The 22,375-nt window shown below is 28.5% G+C and overlaps 1 protein-coding gene across 1 annotated transcript; it reads left to right on the plus strand.

The window, feature by feature from the left end:
• The first annotated feature begins 9,126 nt into the window (after positions 1-9,126).
• Positions 9,127-13,928, plus strand: LOC107941412 (protein SUPPRESSOR OF MAX2 1). The gene is made up of 3 exons (XM_016874977.2): positions 9,127-11,187; positions 11,576-11,876; positions 12,002-13,928. Exons 1-3 carry the CDS (start codon positions 9,953-9,955, stop codon positions 13,631-13,633), a joined length of 3,168 nt encoding a protein of 1,055 aa, XP_016730466.1. The 5' UTR covers positions 9,127-9,952; the 3' UTR covers positions 13,634-13,928.
• Positions 13,929-22,375: the final 8,447 nt, after the last annotated feature.

Consider the following 22,375-nt stretch of genomic DNA (forward strand, 5'->3'; position numbering starts at 1 on the left):
GGTCCAATTCAAACAATACTAATTTTTAAATTTAAAAGCATAAGGATTAAATCTCAAATTGCGGAAAAGTACATGGACTCATAACAAAATTTAACCATTTTTAATATTCTAAGGTAAATATGGATTTCAATTATTTTAGGCACATAATGTTTACTTATTTTATCTACTCAATTTGTTTTTTTTTATGAGAGAACAAAAAAACTTACTAAATTTTGAATCACACTTTATATGTACTTCTTTATTAATATTGATTATTTTTTAAAAAATATTTTTTAAATTTTTTACATATACTTTTTTAATTTTTTATGAGGTGTAAAAAAATTGTCACACAAGCTAATATATTATTATCGTGGATCAAAATTTTCATTTAAAGAAAATTAATTTAATTAAAATTTAAAAATTGAGCGTGAAAATAATAAAAAATAAAATGATAAATATTAAATTTTAGAAAAATTTATCATCATTACATTTTTTATATCAAAACATAAGAAATTTTTTTTTCCAAGTACTTGAAAAGCCAAAAAAATTTATTGATTAAGATTATTTATCTTTCTATTTCTTAAAATAAAAATAGTCGTAAGTTTTATATAACAAAATCAAGTTGTGAAAAGGAAGTTTTATCAGAAAAGAAATTTAAAAAAAGAAAAAAGTCAAAAATAAAATATTTTATTATTATATTGAATATGGAATTAAGGTGAAGAAGCAAGTTAATCATGCAAAAAGCACCTATTGAAAAGAAAAGAATATTTTTGTGGAAAAATGAATTAAGCATTGTAATCAAGAAATGGGAAAAATGGGATTTAAATAACAACAATACGAAGCCATGCATAAATAGAAAGCTAATTCACATTTCGTCAAAACCTCCAATGATGAATTTAGAAATTTAGGCAAAGTTGGGTCCCCTATTTAGCTAGTTCTTCTTTCATATGCTTTCCTAATTTCTTTACCAGGTAGTATAATTTTTTATCCCTAAATTTTACAATTAGTTTCGTTTAGTATCTATTATTATTTTTTATATATTTTTTGACATTTGATCTTAACAGCTAGATCCATTTTGATCCTTTAACTTAAAAAAATAAATTTTTGATTATGTGATACTTTAAGATTGTGACGCATCATCACTTAAAAATTTAAAAATCTATATAAATTGTCAGTTGATAATGTTGTATAATCTTAAAAAATCACATTTAGTATTTTAATAATTGAATCAGTGGTTGAACAATTCAAACCACAGATTCAACTAGTTCAATCGTTTAAACGTTGGACCAACAGTAGTTAAATAAATAATTAAAAAATCATAAAAATTTTAAAAAATAAACTTGTTCAACCATCGATTTTTGTCTCGATTTTCAATTTCTACCAATTTCAAACAGTTTCTTAGTCACTTGATTTACCCCTTTTGTTTGGACCATCATATTAATAAGTTAATAGTCTATCCGATCCTGTTCCAATAACATTAATCATATCATCAAAATCTTGATAAAATATAAGTTCATAGATTAAAATGAATCTAATTTCTAGATTTAAGTATCAAAATAGATATATATATATATATAGATATCAAAGTGAATTTAATTAGTAAGTTAAAAGGTAAAAATATTATATTATTTTTTTATTAATATAATTGAGATATTTTAGAATACAGTAAAATGCGAATAATGAACGCATTATTTAAATTTTGTTTAGAAATACATATTGGGAAAAGGTGTGTGATGAGAGGAAATGGTGCACCTTGCCTGCTGTTTCACAAGTCAAAACTAAAAAAAGTTAACAGCTTTTTAGATTCTTTGCAAATAGTAAGGTCAAAGCAAAAGCTACTATAAAGCACATCCTTTTTGAACAATAAGTAATGAGCCAAATTGGGGTCATCATTTTAATCATCCACCTACAAACTCTTCCCCCAATAAATCACCCCTTACTTTACATTATTACTTTTATTTCTTCATTTTAAGATAGCTAAAGAAAATTTGGCATAACAACTTGCCATTTTTGTTATTAAGTTAGATTCACCCCTTCTTTACAAGTAATATATTTCTGTCTACTTTTCAAAAATTTTATAAATTAATTTTTATATTTTTACTTTTAAGAATTTAGTCTCGTTATTTGTTAGATTTTAAATTTAAAATCTGAAACGTAAATAGATTAAATTCTATAAATAAAAGCATAATTTTTTATAGAATGTAAAAACTTATGATAAAATTAGGATCTCAAGACTCAAAAACCCCATGGCTTATTTTTCAAACTAATTATTAGTATAGTTTTGGTTGTGTTTTTTTTTTTTTTTAAAATACTGTTTTTGTCATTTAGCGGTAATCACAGAGATAAAAGGGGAAGGAAGTAAGCAACATTTTGGTTGAAGGCAAGAAAATATTATTATTAACAACTTTCGCAATCATAATTAACAATAATTAAACAACAGGTTTGGTGCCTATAAACTTTTCAATCCTTTTTTTAAAATTTCTTACATAACGTATTGCTTTTAGTAAATTAGCATTAAAATATCATTTAATTATTAATATCTTTCGTTACTCAATTACAAATATCACCTTTTAACTTAAACTGAATGAGTGTTCGACGTGCCAACACTTTTAAGGAGGGTAATTTCAAATTGGATCATATCGTATTATTAATACATTTACCACGTATTTACCACTTTTTTTTTTAATAATTATCCAACGGAGCACATGATTGAAACTTATTTTTCAAAAAAAAAAATCTTAAATGATTACACTTTGTCCAAACAAGTAAGTTATATGCTATTTTTGTAATTAAATAAATTTTAAAGTCGTAATTTTTACCAAGTTCTTGATTTTAATATTAAAATAAAAATATTTCGAATTTTAAAATTGATTTATATTTTATGTATATGTGAATTATTTATTAAATAAAAAGTAATATTTTAATGTTTCTTTAAAATGCTTATAAACCTAACACAATTATTCTTTTGAAAATTTTAACTACTATTTAAAATTTTATGATGTTAAAATCAATAAAAATTTAAAAACCAAAAAATTATAATAAAATTTATTTTAATATTAAAATCAAGAATTTTTTTGGATAAATATCATATGATAAAGGTATATTTACTCTAAAACTAATATAATAGCTTGTTTCGAAAGAAAAAAAAATGCTTAGGTGACTATTTTCTTTAAGGAGGTGGCATCGTAATATTGGGACAAGAGTCATGGCTTATCAATTGACACTGTTCATTTAGAATTTAAAATAATAGCTACTCTAAATAATGAAATAACTAAATAATATAACTAAATAATGACAGATAATATGTTGGTAGACCTCATCATGGATTGGGACTCTCGTCTCAATCTGAATGTCTGCTAGAAAAATGAGGGGGGTTGGACAAAAATATATGTCCAAAAAATGAGTTTGGATAAAAAAAACCCACTTAGAAAATAGGTCGAGCCTTGGGCAAGACTTTTTTTGGCCCAGGCTCAGCTCAACCCGAGTTTGACAAAAAAATTTGTTGTTATATGTAATTGTTTACTGTTGTTATGTTGTTGTTTTGCTATTATCTTGTTACAATTTTGTTGTTGTTATTTAGATATTGTATAATTTTTATTTTATTGTTAAATTTGTTATTATTTCAGAAGCATTTGCTTATTAAGTTACAATTATATTAGTGTTATTTAAGTATAAAGACCTTTTTTATACGTATATTTAATTTGTTGAGAAACATTTATTTTAATATTTTTAGCATATTTTATGTATTATATGTTATATAAAAAATAATATAAAAATTAATACGAACAGGCCGGGCTCAACTTTAGCAATTTTTTCAGGCCGGGCTTGGATTAAAATTTAGGTCCATTTTTGGGTCTGGGCCTAATTTTTTATATTGGCTCAACCGATCCCGACCTATGATTAGCTCTATATGTCATGTACATCTTATGTTAATATACAAAAATAAATTTTTAATAAGTTAAATAAATAAAATTTTTAAAAATTGAACACTTTACTATTTAATTTAATGCATAAGATTAAGTTATTGTTTTGTTGCATAAATGAGATAAAATGTAATTTAATTTATATTTTTACCTACATTTACATTAAAAATATATAATGAGGGATGAATTAGCATAGGAAGAAATTTAGGGAGGAAAAAATTATATTAGTGAATAGGTGGTGGGGAGGGGTATTAGGGTCATTTCAAAAGGAGAAAAAGTTGAAAAAACTGGAAGAAAAAAAGCAGAGAAGCAGGTGGCAAAGATACGTGAACGGTAATAAATGCAGAAAGTTGAAAACTTTCTCTTACATTTAAACTCACACCTTTAATTTTTGTTTTCTCGGTCGCCGGAAAAGGAAAGGACTAAGTTTCACGCGTCAGCTTTTTATTTTTATTTTTTTGGTTGCTTTGCTACACGACAAATTTCATATTCTGGCGATAAAAATAAAAAAAAATCCCAAAATTCGGTCCGGATGAACGGCCCAGATATATTGAAAGGGCGTGGAAGGTAAGCGCGTGAGAAATGGGGGAGTGAGGAATATTTAAAAAAAAAAGGATTAGTTGTAGGAAGAGAGAAAAAAGGAAGCTCGAAAAACGCGTAAAAGGGAAGGGAAGAGAAGAGGGCGTGCGTTACAAAAAAGGCGAATAATATGAAAATGTATAATATAGAAGGAAAAGGAGACGATGATGATGATTTTTGTTCCTTTAAGACTTGCTCTCTTTTTCTTACATAATAAAGTAGTTGTTGGCATTAGAAGTATCAAATCACTTTTTGTAAAGTCAGGAATCCCAAAAAGGTCTTTTTCTTTTTTTCACTCCCCAATTATATAAACTTTGCTTCTTTTCACTCTTTTCCTTTTTCCATTTAGATTACCAATCTCTTAAATAATAAAAGAGTTTTTTTTTTAATATTTTCATAAAATTAAATGTTTAAAATACTTGATGCCAAATTTTAATAAGTTGGACCTTATTAGGTGGTAATATATAGTTCATATATTGAAATGGTTGAAGATAAATTGATAAAATCTATCAACAATTTGTACAAAATTTTAGCCCAATTTTATTTTATTTATAAAATGATATTTACACTAAAAAATAATCGATTTTCTGGTTGTTTTTAGCACTAAATAATCGTACACCCAGGATGAGATAAGATAATATATAGTAAAGAATGGAAAAGAGTTAAAAAGGAACTTTTAAGGATTATTTTAGTGTTGGTTATTTTTTAATAGAATTGACGTGCATCGGGTCGGCCGAATTTTAGATAATAATACAAGCAATTATCAATGACTCGCACCGTATGTCTTTAAACCCATTTTTTAATTTTTTCTCGTATTAAATAATTTAAGTTTTATTTTGTTTTTTATTCTTTTAAATGTTTTTATAATTGAACATTAATAAAAAGAATTTATAAGTCAATTTCAAATTTAAGGACTTTATCTGAAATTTACACGTGGTTCTTTTAGTATCGTGGAAGGTTTTTATTTTATAATTTTTTTATTTACTTTCTTTTGTATGAGTATAGCACATTAGAACTGTTTATAACTCATTTTTAATTTTTAAATAAGAGAATAATCTACCTCAATACATTCAAATCTATCTCTTCTTACATTAATAACGATGCTAATGTCAAATGTGTTAAAGCCTCAATTGACTATTTTACAAAAATTTTAAAATAATTAATATATTTTATAGTAATAGTATTATACTAACTAATTAAATATTTTTAAAATATTAAATGAAGACATTAATAGATATAATTATTTCAGTACAAGTTGTTAAAATATTCAATAACAAATTAAAATCATGGGTAAACTATTATATTCACATTCTTATTTTGGTATTAATGTTAAAAAATTTTAATTTGGGCACTAATGTTTAAATTAATTCTCATTTTGGTCACCTGTGGCTAAATTAATAATAGAGAGCCTTTATCTATCTAGTATAATAATACATTTAGTAATCAATACTTACATCTTTTACCAATTTGATCCTAATCCTAAATAATTCAATAATTTTAACTTTTCATATTTAAAAATTCTATCAAATTGATCCTCAAACTTCCTCATCAAAAGATGAAGGCTTTGGTTAGGAAGTTTGAGGATCAATTTGATATTTAATTATTTAGAATTATGATCAAATTGATAGAATAAGTATTAAAGACTAAATATGATATTATACTAGTTAGAAAAAGACTTATTGCTATCAAATTAACGCCGGGTGACTTAAATAAAAATGATTTCAAGCATTAATACTTAAATTAAATTTTTTAAAATTAAATGACCAAAACAAAAATGCACTTTTCATGGTAGATAAAAATATATATTTTAGTTAGCGAACCCTTCGGTAACAAAGGCAACGTATTGTGCAATAAATTTTAATTATTTAAAATTAGCAGGATAATTTGCCCTTATAGTTCAAAAAAACAACCTTTGATTTTTCAAGACGCCCTTTGAAAATATCGAATTACAATTTTATTTTAAATACTTATTTACACACATCTCTTAAATAATTCGCTTACAGTACAAGCAGGTTATTAAAAAAATTACCACTTACTAATATTTTAAATTAAAAATAAGTGAAATTGTCGTTAGGATCATAAAACAAAACTAGAAGACATCATGACACCAAGTGTATCATTTGTTAAATTAGTCAATTTTCTTATCATCATTTTACGTGATAGATAATTATTGCTCTCTACATAACAAAAAATGGAATTTTTATATATACCTATTTTCCATCATTTTAATATTTATTTTAAACTCGTAGTTTAATTTATAACTAAATATCATTTTAACAACATTTTTTGTTTTTATTTTTTTAACATTATTAGTTTAAATTATTTTTACATCCTAATTTTTTTTATGTAAAATAGAATTATTACTTAAATAATATTTGAATTGTTTATGTTAGTTATTAATTTGAATAATATTATTTTGTATTAATTACATAAAGTAAAAATATATTGTATATTTGATATGTTAAAAATATTTTAATTATTATTTGAAATTTTTTAATTATAATATTTGAATTTATACTCAATAATTCAAATAAAAAATATTATTTTACACTAATTAATGAATAAAAAATATATTTAAAAAATCAATTAAATATTAAATGTGTAAAATTACATGCAATACATATGACATTGGAAATAATTTTTATGAAATAATTCAATATATTTAGTTTGTGGTAATTCAATATGTTATTAAAATTTTATTATTTATAATTAAGATAAAAAGGAATAAGATAAACAAAATACATTGATAAATAAAATAAATTCATCACTTGAATTTTTTTTTTGTATTTTTTAGATTATGTATATACTTTTTGAAAAAATTAAACGATGATGTGTCACTCTCTTAGTATGTCGTGTCATCGTACTTAAATAGAATCCAAGTTTAGGGTTCAAATTAGAAAAGTTGTTAAATTCCAAAACTAATGTAGATCAATAAAAAAATTGAAGGACTAAATTAAAAAAAGTTATCAAATTTAAAAACTACATATTGCTTTATTACTTAGTTTAACATTGAAAAAAATAAGATTATTTGGAAGAAAAAATAGATGAAAATGTTGGAGATGAATAAATATATTTTAATGTTGATATTCATAAATATTTTTTTAGGTTTATAAGTATAAATGCAATATATCATAAATATAATAAAATTGTAAATATAAAAGTACATTCAAATAAATAAAAAGCATAAACGAACAAATATTTGATATAAATCAAACAAAATTCATGCATAATAATTACACATGTGAGATTAACGTTATCAAATTGTGGTATGTTCATAAAGAATTTTATTTAATTTAAATGCACAAAATTGTATGTATGAGAAGTGTTGATACAACGATGCAATAAGGAGGGAGTATAGAGAAGAGAGCGATGATTATTATGGAAGCTAGTTCATCAAATTGGAGAGGAGAGCGAGAGGCTAACGAGAACAAGGGTAGAGAGAATGCTGATAATAAGAACTTCGAAGAGTATTGGCAAAATATAAACTTAGTATTCTCAAGAGTTCATCCCCCCTTTATCGTTCTTTGAGATATTTATAAGGAGAGGTCATTTGTGATATGATGTTAACGTGTTGGTTGATAACCAAACGATTTCATGGTCCTAATGAAGATTGGGCTATCCGTTGCTTGGATAGTCCATTGGGAAGGTGAGTTCACATGTGACCTCCTACCATGCTGATGGCAGGCTTATTGTTCATAGTTTCCCAAGCTTGCCACATGTCTTGTTGTGTAGGTATTACAAGAAGAAAACAAAAAGTTAAATTTTGTCATAAGTCTATGTACTATTCTCAAATTTAGAATTTAGTTCATGTACTTTTATTTTTAAGAATCTAATCCTTGTAATTTTCATATTTTGAAATCCAAGTCCCATTGTTAACATTCCTAAAATTATTTCGACAAATTCAAGTTCATTACAACATTATTTTTTAGTTACGTTGCTAGAAATTAAGTTTTTTTTTTAAATTTCAAAATACCACATTGACAAGTCTAATGAAAAAATGTTAACGATGCTAGCAATTGGATAAAAAATGTGAAAATTTAAAAGTAGAAAAATTAAATTCTAAAAAATAAAAATAGATGGTGTAAATTCCAAAATTGAGAAAAGTTTAGGGACTGAAGCAAAACAAAAATCGAGAGAGAGAGAGAGAAGGTAATGGAGTATGAAAAGGTGAAAATCGTGGGATGTGTTTGCAGCGAGTCCAAGTGTGAAAAGCACAAAATATTGGTTGAATTACTACCCTATGATCGATCTTTTTACTATTTGATTCAAATTATTTTTCAATCTCTTAGCCCCACATTCCCTCTTATATTTCGTTACGTGTGTGAACTCACCCTCTTATTCATTCATCTATAATTTCATTTTTATTTAAACAAGATAAAAGATTTAAAAAAGAAGAAGAAGAGCAGTCAATACAATCCACCACAGTTATGAGAGAGAGAGAGAGATGAAAAGTAAAAAAGCAATATTCTGGCGATGATGAATGAATTTTATTTATTTTATTCATTTCTCTCTCTTATCTATTTCTCACTCTAAAAAAGGTCTTTGTCTCACCTCATTATCTTTAATGTATTGATGTATAGAGACAAGAGAAAGTAAGCTTTAAGTTTATTATTTAATTAATACTTTATTATTATAAAAATATTGAAAAATAGAAAAGAAAGGAAGGGATGACACAAAAAGGAGAGCAGATTTGCACTGCCCAGAAAGCATTTTTCAGAATTCCTTGCATACTCTTACTACTTCCAATTCTCTAATTTTTAGAAATTCCTTTTCTTTTTTTTTCAAATAAAAACAAAACCATTTTTTATTTTTTTTCTTCCTAACTAATATCACTTTCCCTTCATCTTCTTCTTCTCCTTTTTTTTTCAATTTTTACTTTTTACCCAATTTTGTGGCGGCCAAGCTAGGTAGAGTCTAAAACTTGCACTTAAATTGTGCTTGGATTTTTTTTGGGGGGGGGGGTTATTTGATGAATCATATAGAAAGAGATAGAAAATAGAAAGAGAAAAAGAAAAAGAAAGGGGAAGAGAAATGGGGAGTTTCTTGTGAAAGAGGGGATCTGATCTCTCCTTTTCGCGTTGAATTTTCTTTCTAATCTTAACTTTCTAATACCCACTTTTTGTTTTTGTTTTTTTTTTGAGAAAAATTTAAAATTTTTTTTTGTGTGTGTGAAGAGAAGACAGATGGAGAGAAAATATATAAAGAAAAAAAAAGATCACACATAATCACTTAAAAAGCTGAGAAGGTTATAAGCTCTCTATCTATGGTTTCTTTCATAGTTTCTTGTTTTTGTCTGTAAAAAGCTTTCATTTGGTGATTTATTTGGGTCTGTCTATTTCTATTATATATATTTCCTTTTTTTTTTTCTTTCTTTTTTAGACAATAGAAACTAGAGACCTAAAACCAAATTAAAAATATAGAGATAGATACACAGAAAGGAAGAGGAGAAGAAGAAGAAGAAGAAGAAGAAGATGAGAGCTGGATTAAGTACGATCCAACAGACTCTGACGCCGGAGGCCGCCAGTGTGTTGAATCATTCGATAGCTGAAGCTAGCCGGAGGAATCACGGCCAAACGACGCCGCTCCATGTGGCGGCGACGCTCCTTGCATCTCCCACTGGATTCCTTCGTCAAACATGTATCAAATCCCACCCCAATTCCTCTCATCCCTTGCAGTGTCGAGCTTTGGAGCTTTGTTTCAGCGTGGCGTTGGAGCGTCTCCCCACCGCCCAAAACGCTAATAGTGGTAGCCCGGGGCAAGACCCACCAATCTCCAATGCCTTGATGGCTGCTCTTAAACGTGCTCAAGCCCATCAACGACGTGGATGTCCCGAGCAACAACAACAACCGCTTTTGGCTGTTAAAGTGGAATTAGAACAATTAATTATATCGATTCTTGATGATCCAAGTGTTAGTAGAGTCATGCGTGAAGCAAGTTTTTCAAGTCCAGCAGTTAAAGCAACAATTGAACAATCATTGAACTCAACGACTTCAAACTCAGCCAACACTACCGGTCCAATCGGATTGGGATTCAGACCTGTCGTAGCTCCCACTCCCGCCGTTGCCGCACCTTCCGCCAATCGGAATTTGTATTTGAATCCGAGATTACAGCAAGGGGCAGCGGGGCAACAAAGGAACGAAGAAGTGAAACGAGTGATTGATATCCTGATGAGGAGTAAAAAGATGAACCCAGTCTTGGTCGGTGAATCGGAACCGGAGTTGGTCGTTAAGGAGATATTGAGGAAGATTAAGAATAAAGAAATTGATGGAGTTTTGAGAAACGTTGAGGTACTTCATTTGGAGAAAGATTTCGCATTGGATAAAACCCAAACCGTTGCTAAAATCAAGGAATTAGCCACTAAAGTTGGAGCAATGATTGGGAACTTGGATTGTGGAGGTGTGATTCTCGATTTGGGCGACTTAAAATGGTTGGTGGAGAGCAATCAGCCGGTGGGTCTTCCCGGCGGAGTTCAACAACAACAACAGCAGCAACAAGTGGTATCTGAAGCTGGGCGTGCTGCGGTGGTTGAGATGGGTAAATTGTTGGGGAGATTCGGAGAAGGAAATGGAAGAGTTTGGTTGATTGGGACTGCTACATGTGAAACATATTTGAGATGTCAAGTGTATCATCCTTCAATGGAGAATGATTGGGATCTGCAAGCTGTTCCTATCGCTGCTAGAGCTCCTTCACCAGGAATGTTTTCAAGGTATTTTTTTTTATCTTCTTTGGGAAGCTTTTTTTTTTAAATTCTTTCAGATTATGCTGGGAAAAGTTGAATTCATTTGAACATGGATAATATCTAATATTCCAGTAGATGTGATTGAATATATGGAATATTAATGGGTATCAAGAAATTTCTGTTAATAGAATCATCCATGGTGTATATTTTCTCTAATAGATTTTATTCTGGGAAAAATAAGCTTGATTCTGATCTAAAAATTTAATATTTCTTTTCCTGTCAGCTTTAAGACTTAGTGTAATGCAAAAAAAGGGTTCCCTCACGTTGACAAGACCTTTTTACATTCATGTTTCAATTTGACTTTGTAGCTGCTGGGTATTATTGATTAACTTGTATTCTGCTTCTTATTTTTCAGGCTTGGGAGCAATGGGATACTTGGCAGCCCTGTTGAGTCACTATCTCCATTGAAGGGTTTTGCAACTACTGCTCCTCAACCTAGGCAACCCTCTGAGAATTTTGACCCTACTCGGAAAACAGGCTGTTGCCCGCAGTGCATGCAGAATTATAAACAAGATCTTACTAAACTTTTAGCGGCCAAGGAACATGAGCAACGCTCCTCTGATTTTAAATCAGAGCCAACTCGGCCGGCATTGCCACAGTGGTTGCAGAATGCTAAGGCTCATGATAGTGATATCAAAACTATGGATCAGGCACAGGTAACAAGCTTATTAGGTTCTTTTTTTGTGTGTGCGCGCTCTGTTTTTAATATTTGCAGAGGTTAATCTTTGTTTTTTTCCTCTTATATTGAAGCTTTGTTTTTATGGTGTTGTGTTATATACAGGCTAAGGATCAAGATATGATCTGGACGCAGAAGACCCAAGAGTTGCAGAAGAAATGGAACGATACATGCTTGCATATCCATCCGAGTTTTCATCAGCCGAGTCTAGGCTCTGAGAGATTCACTTCTGCAGCTCTCTCGATGACGAGCTTGTACAATTCGAGTCTGCTAGGACGCCAACCTTTCCAACCAAAATTACCATTGAACAAAAACATTGCGGAGGCACTGCAAATGAACCCAAGTCTAGTAGCTAGCCAACCGATGGAACAGGCAAGTAGCCCACCAGGAAGCCCTGTAAAGACGGATCTTGTTCTTGGGCGACCGAAGATCATTGAGACAAGTCCTGAAAAACCCCATAAAGAGCGTTTAAGGGACTTTTTGGGCTGCATACCTTCTGAACCACAGAACAAGTTCCAAGATCTGCAAAGCAATAAGTTGTTGAACACATTAGATATCGAGTCATTCAAGAAACTACTTAAAGGTTTAACAGAGAAAGTTTGGTGGCAGCGAGATGCGGCATCTGCAGTGGCCACAACAGTGACGCAGTGTAAATTAGGCAATGGAAAACGACGGGGTACTGGTTCAAAGGGCGACATTTGGTTATTGTTTACTGGCCCTGACAAGGTTGGCAAGAAGAAGATGGCATTGGCCCTCTCAGATCAAGTATGTGGAGCTCATCCGGTAGTGATATGTCTCGGGTCAAGACGTGGTGATGGGGAATCCGATGTGAATTTCCGTGGTAAAACAGTAGTGGATAAAATAGCGGAGGCAGTTAGGAGAAACCCGTTCTCGGTAGTAGTGCTTGAAGATATTGATGAAGCAGATATGCTGGTTAGAGGCAGCATTAAACGAGCGATGGAGAGAGGTCGACTTGCTGATTCTCATGGTCGTGAGATCAGTCTAGGAAATGTTATCTTCATCCTTACTGCAAATTGGTTACCAGGGAATCTTAATTTCTCATCAAATGGTATTATTACCCTGGATGAAAAGAAGCTTGCCAGTTTAGCTAGCGGAGGTTGGCAGTTAAAGTTATCTCTTAGTGAGAAAACAGCAAAGCGTCGAGCCAGTTGGCTCCATGACGAAGACAGAGCAACGAAACCTAGGAAGGAAACCGGTTCGTTATCGTTTGATCTTAATGAAGCCGCTGATGTGGAAGACGACAAAGCCGATGGATCACACAATTCCAGTGATCTCACAGTGGATCATGAAGAAGGACAAGGCCTCACAAACAGACTATTATCCAACTCAACATCATCATCAGTACCCCATGAGCTACTCAATTCCGTCGACGATGCCATCATTTTTAAACCTGTCGATTTTGGTCCCATTAGGCGCGACATTTCTGATTTCATAACCAAAAAGTTCTGCAGCGTCATTGGCGACAGGGTAACGATCAGGATTGTAGATGAAGCTCTGGAAAAGATTACAAGTGGGGTATGGATAGGTCGAACTGGATTAGAAGAATGGACGGAGAAAGCATTGGTTCCAAGCTTACAACAACTGAAAACACGATTGCCGGCATCGGAGGAGTCATCACTAGTGTTCCAACTGGAACTCGATTCCGAAACATGTAATCGAAACAATGGAGATTGGCTTCCTAGTAGTGTGAAGGTAGATGTTGATGATGGGTTCTGATAGTGAAGGAAATATATATGATTAAATAAAATATATATATATTTATACTTGGTTGCTAGTTCAAAATCAAGAAAGAATTTATTGAATGAAGAATGAAGGGGGATAAAGTTGGTATTTGAGTTGGATAGAGATGTAAATATGCTCAACTGTATTTTGACGGTTGAGAGGGGTAAAAAAGGAGATGATTAGCAAAGGGAGATGGAGATGTTGATAGATTAACGGTGCTCCTTATTTTTAGTAATCACGCATTTTGTCTCCCATTTTCTTTTATTATTATATTATTTCATTTCATTTACTCCTCAACTATTTTCTCTGCGTACATTTTACATCTTATGCCATTGACTTTTAATGGGAAACATTCTTTAAAAATTGGACCCTCCATTTTATTTATTTTACGTAATCATTTATGCTATAAGATGGGAAAACATGACATCCATGCACCTTTTTTTCCTTTCTCTTTTAATATTTCAACTCGGTTAAAAATTAATTTTTTCCATTAAAAATTCTAATATAAAAATGTAGGGCAAAACTACCCTGTTCACAAACAAAATGCAAAATTGAAGGAATAAGAAAAAGGGTTGATAATTAAGGTGATGAACCTTCAATGTTATCATCATAAATATTATATTATTATAATGACTGTTTACATAAGAAATATATAAAATTGGTTCAACTTTAAAACATACTTGATCACAAAGAAAGCTCTGCTTGTTGTTTAGTGCAGATGCATATCATGCAAAAAAGGCAAAAGAAACAAAAGGGACGGTGGGGTTATTATTTTCTTCTCTAACTTTACATTATGTAGTGGCAAATGTCTATTTGATTATGTCAGCCTTTTTTAGACTCAACCCAACCACTCCACATCCAATTAACATATTCTTCTTACAAACTTCAATTCCTAGTGTAATTAGATAAGACTAATCAAAGCTTTAGCTACATATCATCTTTAATTAATTAATATGCTTTTTCAGTACTACTTTGTCTTATGAGCTGAAACAAACCATGCATGTGGAACATTTGGAATGTTTCGTAATTATGATGAATCGCGCGTGCCTTCTTCTTCTTCTCCTATAATCAAAATTAATAAAACCCTACAATCTCATTTCTCGAAGACATTTCTGGTTGTTTTTTTTTTTTAAAAGGAAAGATTGTATATGGGGGTTTATTAATATAAATATAATGTACTTTCCCTACTTAAAATAATTTAAAATTTATTTAATTTAAATTCAAATCTATCTAGAATCTAAACCAACTAAAATTATTTTTTTATTTGAGCTCTACAGATGAATAGGTATAAAACAATGACTTATTTATTTATAAATTAATATGTAATTTAATACTTGAATTACACATTTTTCCTTAACGTGGTATCTATGAGTTTTTTTCCTCGATTCTATATATGTGGAATCATTCCGTGACCAAAAATGATATGATAATTATGATTTTTTTTATAAAAAAATTATTTCCTTTTAATTTTCAAGTAGATTATCTTCTTCTTTTTTTCATCAGTCTTCTCCTCTTATCTTTCCACCCCTATTTGAGTTAGGGAGAAACCCCAACCCTCTCTTAAAAATATATTTTGATATATATCTTTAAAAAGTGGTTGCTTTTATAATGATGATTTGAAAATAAAAGGGTGAAAAAATGGTTTAAAAATGAGTTGGCGACGGATTTTGAATAGGAATGTGGAAGGGAACCAAAATTCAAGTTTAATTGATACCAAATTGTATTAACACCTAATTTTCATTCAAATGCAATCACAATTTATAATTCTATACAATTTCAGTAAATCTGATAATTTGGTATGCTTAAAATTAAAATCAAATGAATTTAGATTTAATTTTTTATAATTAATTAAATGTATATAACGTTTTCATATAATTAAATTCTAGCATTATTTGACTCCAATATAAGTTTTCTCAACACGCTTTTTGTGTACTTGAAACCGTCCAATGGCATCTCATATTTGTCAAAAACTAATGACAATTGTGAAATTATATGGGATACGATGTGTCCATGATGATGGAACATAAAAAGGAGAAACAGTGACATGCAATTGCAATGGCTAAAAACTCCACTCTCACCATTTTCGCTCAAATCTGCATGCAACCAAAATTTTCTATCGCTAATTATGTATTTTGTAGGTACAATATGGATTTTTTTTTTTTTGGTTCCACTCATTAGCATTATTAATTAAAAAAAAATGTTGCTGACCTGAACTATTAACCAGCATGCAATGTTGACTCTATGCATTCACCCACGACTTTCCTCATACTATATATTATATGTGAAAAGAACAGTCCTTTTTCTGTTACGCATGCAATTTCTTTTCTTTTGACTTTTTAATTTTTGTTTCAATTAAAACTCTTATTTTTTCTACGTTGGCTAAGAATTGCAGATCAGATAAAAAGTTTGAAAAAGAAAAGAAAAAAGAGCCCAGTTTCAGATACTTGGTTTTTTTTTTTAATAAATATATAAAAAAAAAGCTTGGATAAAGATGCTGCTGTGGTGCATATGAAATTATAAATCAATATCACATATGGTCGTCCAGAATCCTCGAATGATCCGAATAAACGACCTGGCATTTCCATGTGTTGGATTCCCTGTTTTAGGATTACTTACCCTTGTTATGTTCCTATGCACAATCGGAGATGACTTAAACCAACCTTTATTTATGGCAGGCGCCAAAACTTTCTTATGTAATACATGTTCACACCCGCAGTTTAGATGTATGGTTCTAGTTCTGATTTAGTCTTAGCTCACTGAGCTCAATCAATAGGATGTACGTTTTGAATGGTCTTAAATGTGTCCAATTTAAAGGTTGAGAATGAATTTCAGGCAGGAGTAAGTATTTTATCAAGAACATTTACAATCTTGGTTTAAATCTACCAAAGAGTCCCAAGCTCTTGCAATTTTTAAAATTTTAGTCCCTCTGTTATAAGTTTAAGAGATTGGTTCCTTTATTTTATTAAAAGAATAGTTATTGAGTTCTTCTGTTTGTAATAATTTTAAAATTTTGGTCGAATTATTAATATTATAAAATATTTAGATATTTTAACAAAGACATGATACAATTTTAAAGTGTCAGATCATCGATCTTACGAAATCAAGTTTTAGGATCAAATTAAGAAAATGTGTCAAATTTCTAGACTAATATAAATAAAAAAATTTAAAGACTAAATTAAAAAAAATTTAAGACAAAATTAAAAAAAGTGTTATTTTATCTAAAAATACATTTTGAATATGAATCTCTCTAGAAAACTGGAAGTTAGACAAAGGATGAAGTTGATAACATGTATGGTAAAAGTGGGGTTGGCCCACGCGCGTCGGCGGCTAAACCGAAAGGTGAAGGAAGGGAAGTCGTGGGGCGAACGGTCCAGGTCCACCTGAACCGGGACCCTCACATCTTTAGTTGAATAGACCCCTCAACCACTTTGGGTAGAATCCCCCAACCGTTAAAAAGGCTTCCCTTTCCGTAAGGCCGGTGGGTGCTTATTACTTTCCCACCAAATTTCCAACCTTTGCAATTCCATTAATGCCTTTAAAAAAAAAAAACCAACTCTAATATCACAACAATACCACAAGTTTTAAATCAATTGACATTGTTATTATAATAAATAAAAGAATGTAATTTAAATATATTTAAACACGTTTTAACTTATAATTTAAAGGTTTAAAAAGATTATAAGTAGTAGTATGAAATTATGTCGCAATCACTACTATTAATACTAGATTTAGAATAAATTAAAGAAGATAATTTTAACATGATACCACAAAAAAAAAATACTCATGTCTCAACATGATGTAAATACGTTTGATTAATGCAACATATTATGTATTTATGGTAAAAGTATTATGAAGTTATTAGATTAAAAGTTAACTTGTATTTTACTTTATTTATTCAAAAAAAATAAGTAAATTAATCTTTATATATTAAATAAAAGAATAAATTAGTTTATTCTATTAAAAATTAATTTATTTTTACGGTTAAAAATTAGTATGACTTATAAAATAATTAGATAATTATAAAGCACGTGTAACTTATGTTAATATAAAGAATTGAATTTAAAACAATAAAAATGAATAAAATTATTTATATAAAATTTAAAGAAATACAAAATATACCTAAGCCCTTAAAAAAGGAGAGAGAAGGTGTTAAGAAGGATACCAAATGCAATAACTTTTTCTCCAAACATGAAAAAGTAGAGGCTGACATCTCAAGTTTTATCTTACTTTTTTTATTTTTTTATTTTTTGAAGCTCCTTTTTTAGAAACACAAAAAGATAAGGATTGGATTAATGTTAAATGTATTTAAAATGTGATGTACCCACTTGCATGATTTGTTTTCCTTTTTACATTTTAAAATGGTTTTAAAAGCTTAAAGTGGATCCACTTTGGGTTTGGAATAAAATAATTGTGAAAAAAAAAAGAATGAAAAGGGTTTGGAAAAACAAGTAGATGACAAAGCACAACATGACCCTTTTGTTGCTCATCTTTATGTATATTTGTAGTGCAGAATTTTAGAATTAGAGCAACATGCTTACCTGTTCCCTCTTATTACATTTTTAATTATTTATTTATCAACTTTGGTCTCACTTTTTTATTCACCCTATTAATGAATAAAGAGGGGCATTGGGAATCACAAATAAATAAAGGATGTGTGTGGGCATCCCTAACCTCTAGGACTCCAAATAAATAAAAGGAATTTTTTTTTTGTGGGAATCCCTAACCTCTAGGACTCCAATTGGGCACCCATTCCTTAATTGGTCCCTATTGTTGTTTGCTTCTAAACCAGCAATTTTGGGTTATTTTGTCCTTTTCGAGGAACTTTGCTTTTAAGACTTTTATATATATATATATTATAAATAGAGGTGTTATCAGTCGAATTAAATTAGATATAGATTAAATATATATATATATTTTATGTTTCTTCAAACTTGATCCGACTTAAAATATAATCTTAACTTTTATTCTAATATATCTACAATTATAAATGTTTAATTCAAGCCTATCCATATTATTATTTAATTTTTTTAAATATTATATTGTTTTTTATATGTTTTTTATTTTATTAAAATTTTAAACACTAACACCTCAACATATTTTTTAATGTTTACATTATAGATTTTATATAAATTTTTATATAAATTATATAATATATAAAAATAAAATACTTATATTACAAAGTATAAAACAAGCTAGGTTTGGATTTTGGATTTTGAATGTTAGAGTCCAAATTTAAACTATATTTTAACGGAATTATTATTATTTTATTTAAGCTTATTTTTCGAGCTTCATACTATCTAAAGCCTCTCAACAAGTTCTTAGAATTACGCGAGTATTACAACCCTTGAATAGGTATGGTTACATTTAATTATATCAACAATTTTAATCCATTCAATCATTACATTCACAGCATAGGACTAAACAAATTTAAGTCAAATTAATTCGGCTCAATTAACTAACCCATCACATATAATTTTTAAATAATAAAACTCAAATCAAAATGTTGAATATTTCGGTGTTTTAAGGCTTCACTAATTATGGTGAAAAATGGTTTACAAAATGTTTCACAATTAGGGTGATCATGGGTGGAATAGGGTGAGACTTTAATAGAATTTTAAGCTTGTTTTTTAGGTCCGGGCTTGGTTAGACTCAAAAAATAAGGTTAAAATTTTGCTCAAGCCTAGCTCAAATAAAAATGATAAAATCTGAGCTCGACTTGTTTGTATTGATTTTTTATAATATTATTTTTATATAAAAAATTTAAAAATACAATACATCAAATACACTAAAAACGTTAAAATAAATATTTAAAAAACGGGATTATTTTTTGTCAAACCCTATTTTTGGGCCTATATTTTTACCCAAATCCTCTCACTTTTCAAATGGACTTTCAAGCTGCGCCAATGTCTACTCACAATATTATTGTTTTTATATAATGATTAAGAGATTCACTTATGATATGACTGAGTTTTAAATTTACGTCAATATTTTAATTAAAATAAAATATTTAAACTAATAGCATTATAAATATTGAAATGCCAAATTATATAAATAAAAATTTAAATATAAAGACCAAATCTTAAAATTTAATATATTACAAGGATGAAAATTAAAATTTAACTACATTTATAGAAAGTAAAAAAAAAAAAAGAAGGCATGGCAAATGTGAAAGAAGGAAGGCTTGAAGTAGTGGTATAGATATGTTGAAGATGAGAGATGTATTATATAGTCAAATGTTGAGCAAAGGCTTTAAAGAAAAAGAGATATAAAACTAAAAAGGTTAGGCATTGAATAATGAACGACCAATCACTGTCCTAATGGTTAGTTAACGAATTAGGCAAAGTCCCCAAAAAGGAAAGGAAAATAAGAACAAAAAGAATAAAAGATAGTCAAGAATTAATGAATACCTAATAGAACCACGCAAATTTCCCCCATTCTTTTCTATATGACTCCGTTTTGGTTATAGGTAATTAGGGATCAATTTCACTTATTCAACAAACAAGACCAAAACTCTATTAAAACCCACTTCATTAATCCAATCATTTACTTTTCTTAATTTCGATTTCATTTTTTATATTGCTTAAATCAAGCAAGGGCTATTACAATAGGTAAGTAGAAATATATATATACTGTTTTAAATATAATATATTAGAAAATTTATTTCCACATGTATTTATAATATAGATTTATGTTTTAAAATAACATATATAATAATTAATGAAATATATGGTTTGAAATTAATTCATAAGGTAAAATTTTGTTATTACATCTTGAGCTTTGTGTAATTTGTGGATTTAGTGTTTGTACTTAAATTTGATCAATTTTGGTCCTAATCCAATGATAACAGTTAAATGTGTTTGGTTAAATTGTGTAATTAGTCTTGTATTATGCGTAAAGTTATAGATTTAATCCACATTCACCAATTGGATTATTCTTAGTGACTATATTTTTTTTAATTTCAAAATTTTAGTCTTAATGCAAATGACAATCATTAAATTTATTAACTGGTTTTTTATGAGTCAAATGTGAAAACAACAAACAAACATAGTATTACAAATGTAATAATATGTTTGATGCATCAATTTTTTTTTAAAACTTAACTTGATGAATTTATTAGTCATTATTTGGTTAGGACTAGAATTTTTATATTCTAAAAGTACAGGGACTAAAAATGACTAAATTAAAGTACAGGTACTAAATCCACAACTTACACAAAGTATAAGGTTTGATAGCAGAATTTGACCAATTAACAATAATACATGAAATATGTACAAATATTAAAATAAAAAGTAGATTAAATTGCAAGTAAAACAAAATTTAAACATATGAATGCATCAGATTAAGAATGCTAAATGAATACAATTATTTATAATGGTATTGTCATCAATTCTAAGTTGGTGTCGAGTTAATTAAAATGTATAAAAAATTTTGAAATGAAACTTTGGTTGATCAGTAAATTTAAGGTTTCACCAATGCAATCGACATGGATTCAAATCTAACCATAAGTCATTTTGAAATAAAAATAAAAAAGATTAAAGTATCCTCGAATAATGTAACTTATTTTAAATACGAAAAGACATTTTTATAATTTTCCTAACCTAATTGTGTTTGCTTAACTCCTGACACCAACTCAAGCAATGGCTTAAATAATAGTATAAATATATACAATTGATGGTGGTAATAAAATATATATAAAATTAAATTGTTTGAAATTTTTAAAATAAAGCTTTTATTTAATGATAAATTTAAAGTTTTACCACTTCAATTAGTGTGGATTCAAATTTCATCATAAGCATTTTAAAAAAAAATAAAAAGACTAAAATGTCCCCGAATAATTTTATTCTAGAAATATTATCAAATATTTTATTTATCTTTTAATTTTTAAAATATAACTTAAGGAGAAATAGAAAAATCTGCAATCGAAAACAAATGATGAAGTTGGACTAGTTTTTTCAATTTCCCCCCTGTTTTGGTGGATACAATTAGATAATGAGGCTTGGCCCAAATTTAAATTGGGTCGTTCAACTTGTACCAAGTTCCGTCCTTAATTGGGGATAAACTGTACTATCTACCCCAAACCTACAATTCGTTTCGCTTGTGGTCTATTAAATTTAGGCCAACATAATTTGAATTTTGGTGTAGTTTGTAGTAATAATTAAATTTCATTTTAAATTATTTAATATTTATATCATCAAATAAAAATATTTAATTAGTACCAACTTTTGTCAAATAGATTTGTATGATAATTAAGAAAAATCATATTTTCACTTTCCAACTAAATCCAATTTTAATATTTATATTTTTTATTTAAAAATAAGATTATAAAAATTTTATTTTCCAAGCATCAATAAAATAATGACACCTCATTAATTTCTAATGATATAATATTATTATCATACACTCATCCATATTTAACATATTCCCTAATCCAATTTAACTTTAATTAAAACATTTAAAACCAATTAATCCAAAATATAAAAAAATTGAATGTATCGGAAAAAAAAAAGTCATCACTAGCCTTTGTTTTTATTTTAGGTTTCTAAATCGATTTTATAAATTGTTTTGTCTCAATCTAATAAAGCTTTGATTAAAATTTGGGTTTACTTGTTTTTAAATGTTTTAACTAAAATTAAATTGAATTAGAGAAATAAATCAAATATGAATATTTTGTTGGCACTTAAGAATTAAGGTTTTTATGAATTAGAGAAATAAGTTAATCCCTTTTTATTTATTTTT

Source organism: Gossypium hirsutum, chromosome A05, assembly GCF_007990345.1.
Source record: "Gossypium hirsutum isolate 1008001.06 chromosome A05, Gossypium_hirsutum_v2.1, whole genome shotgun sequence".
Classification (NCBI taxonomy): Eukaryota; Viridiplantae; Streptophyta; class Magnoliopsida; order Malvales; family Malvaceae; genus Gossypium; species Gossypium hirsutum.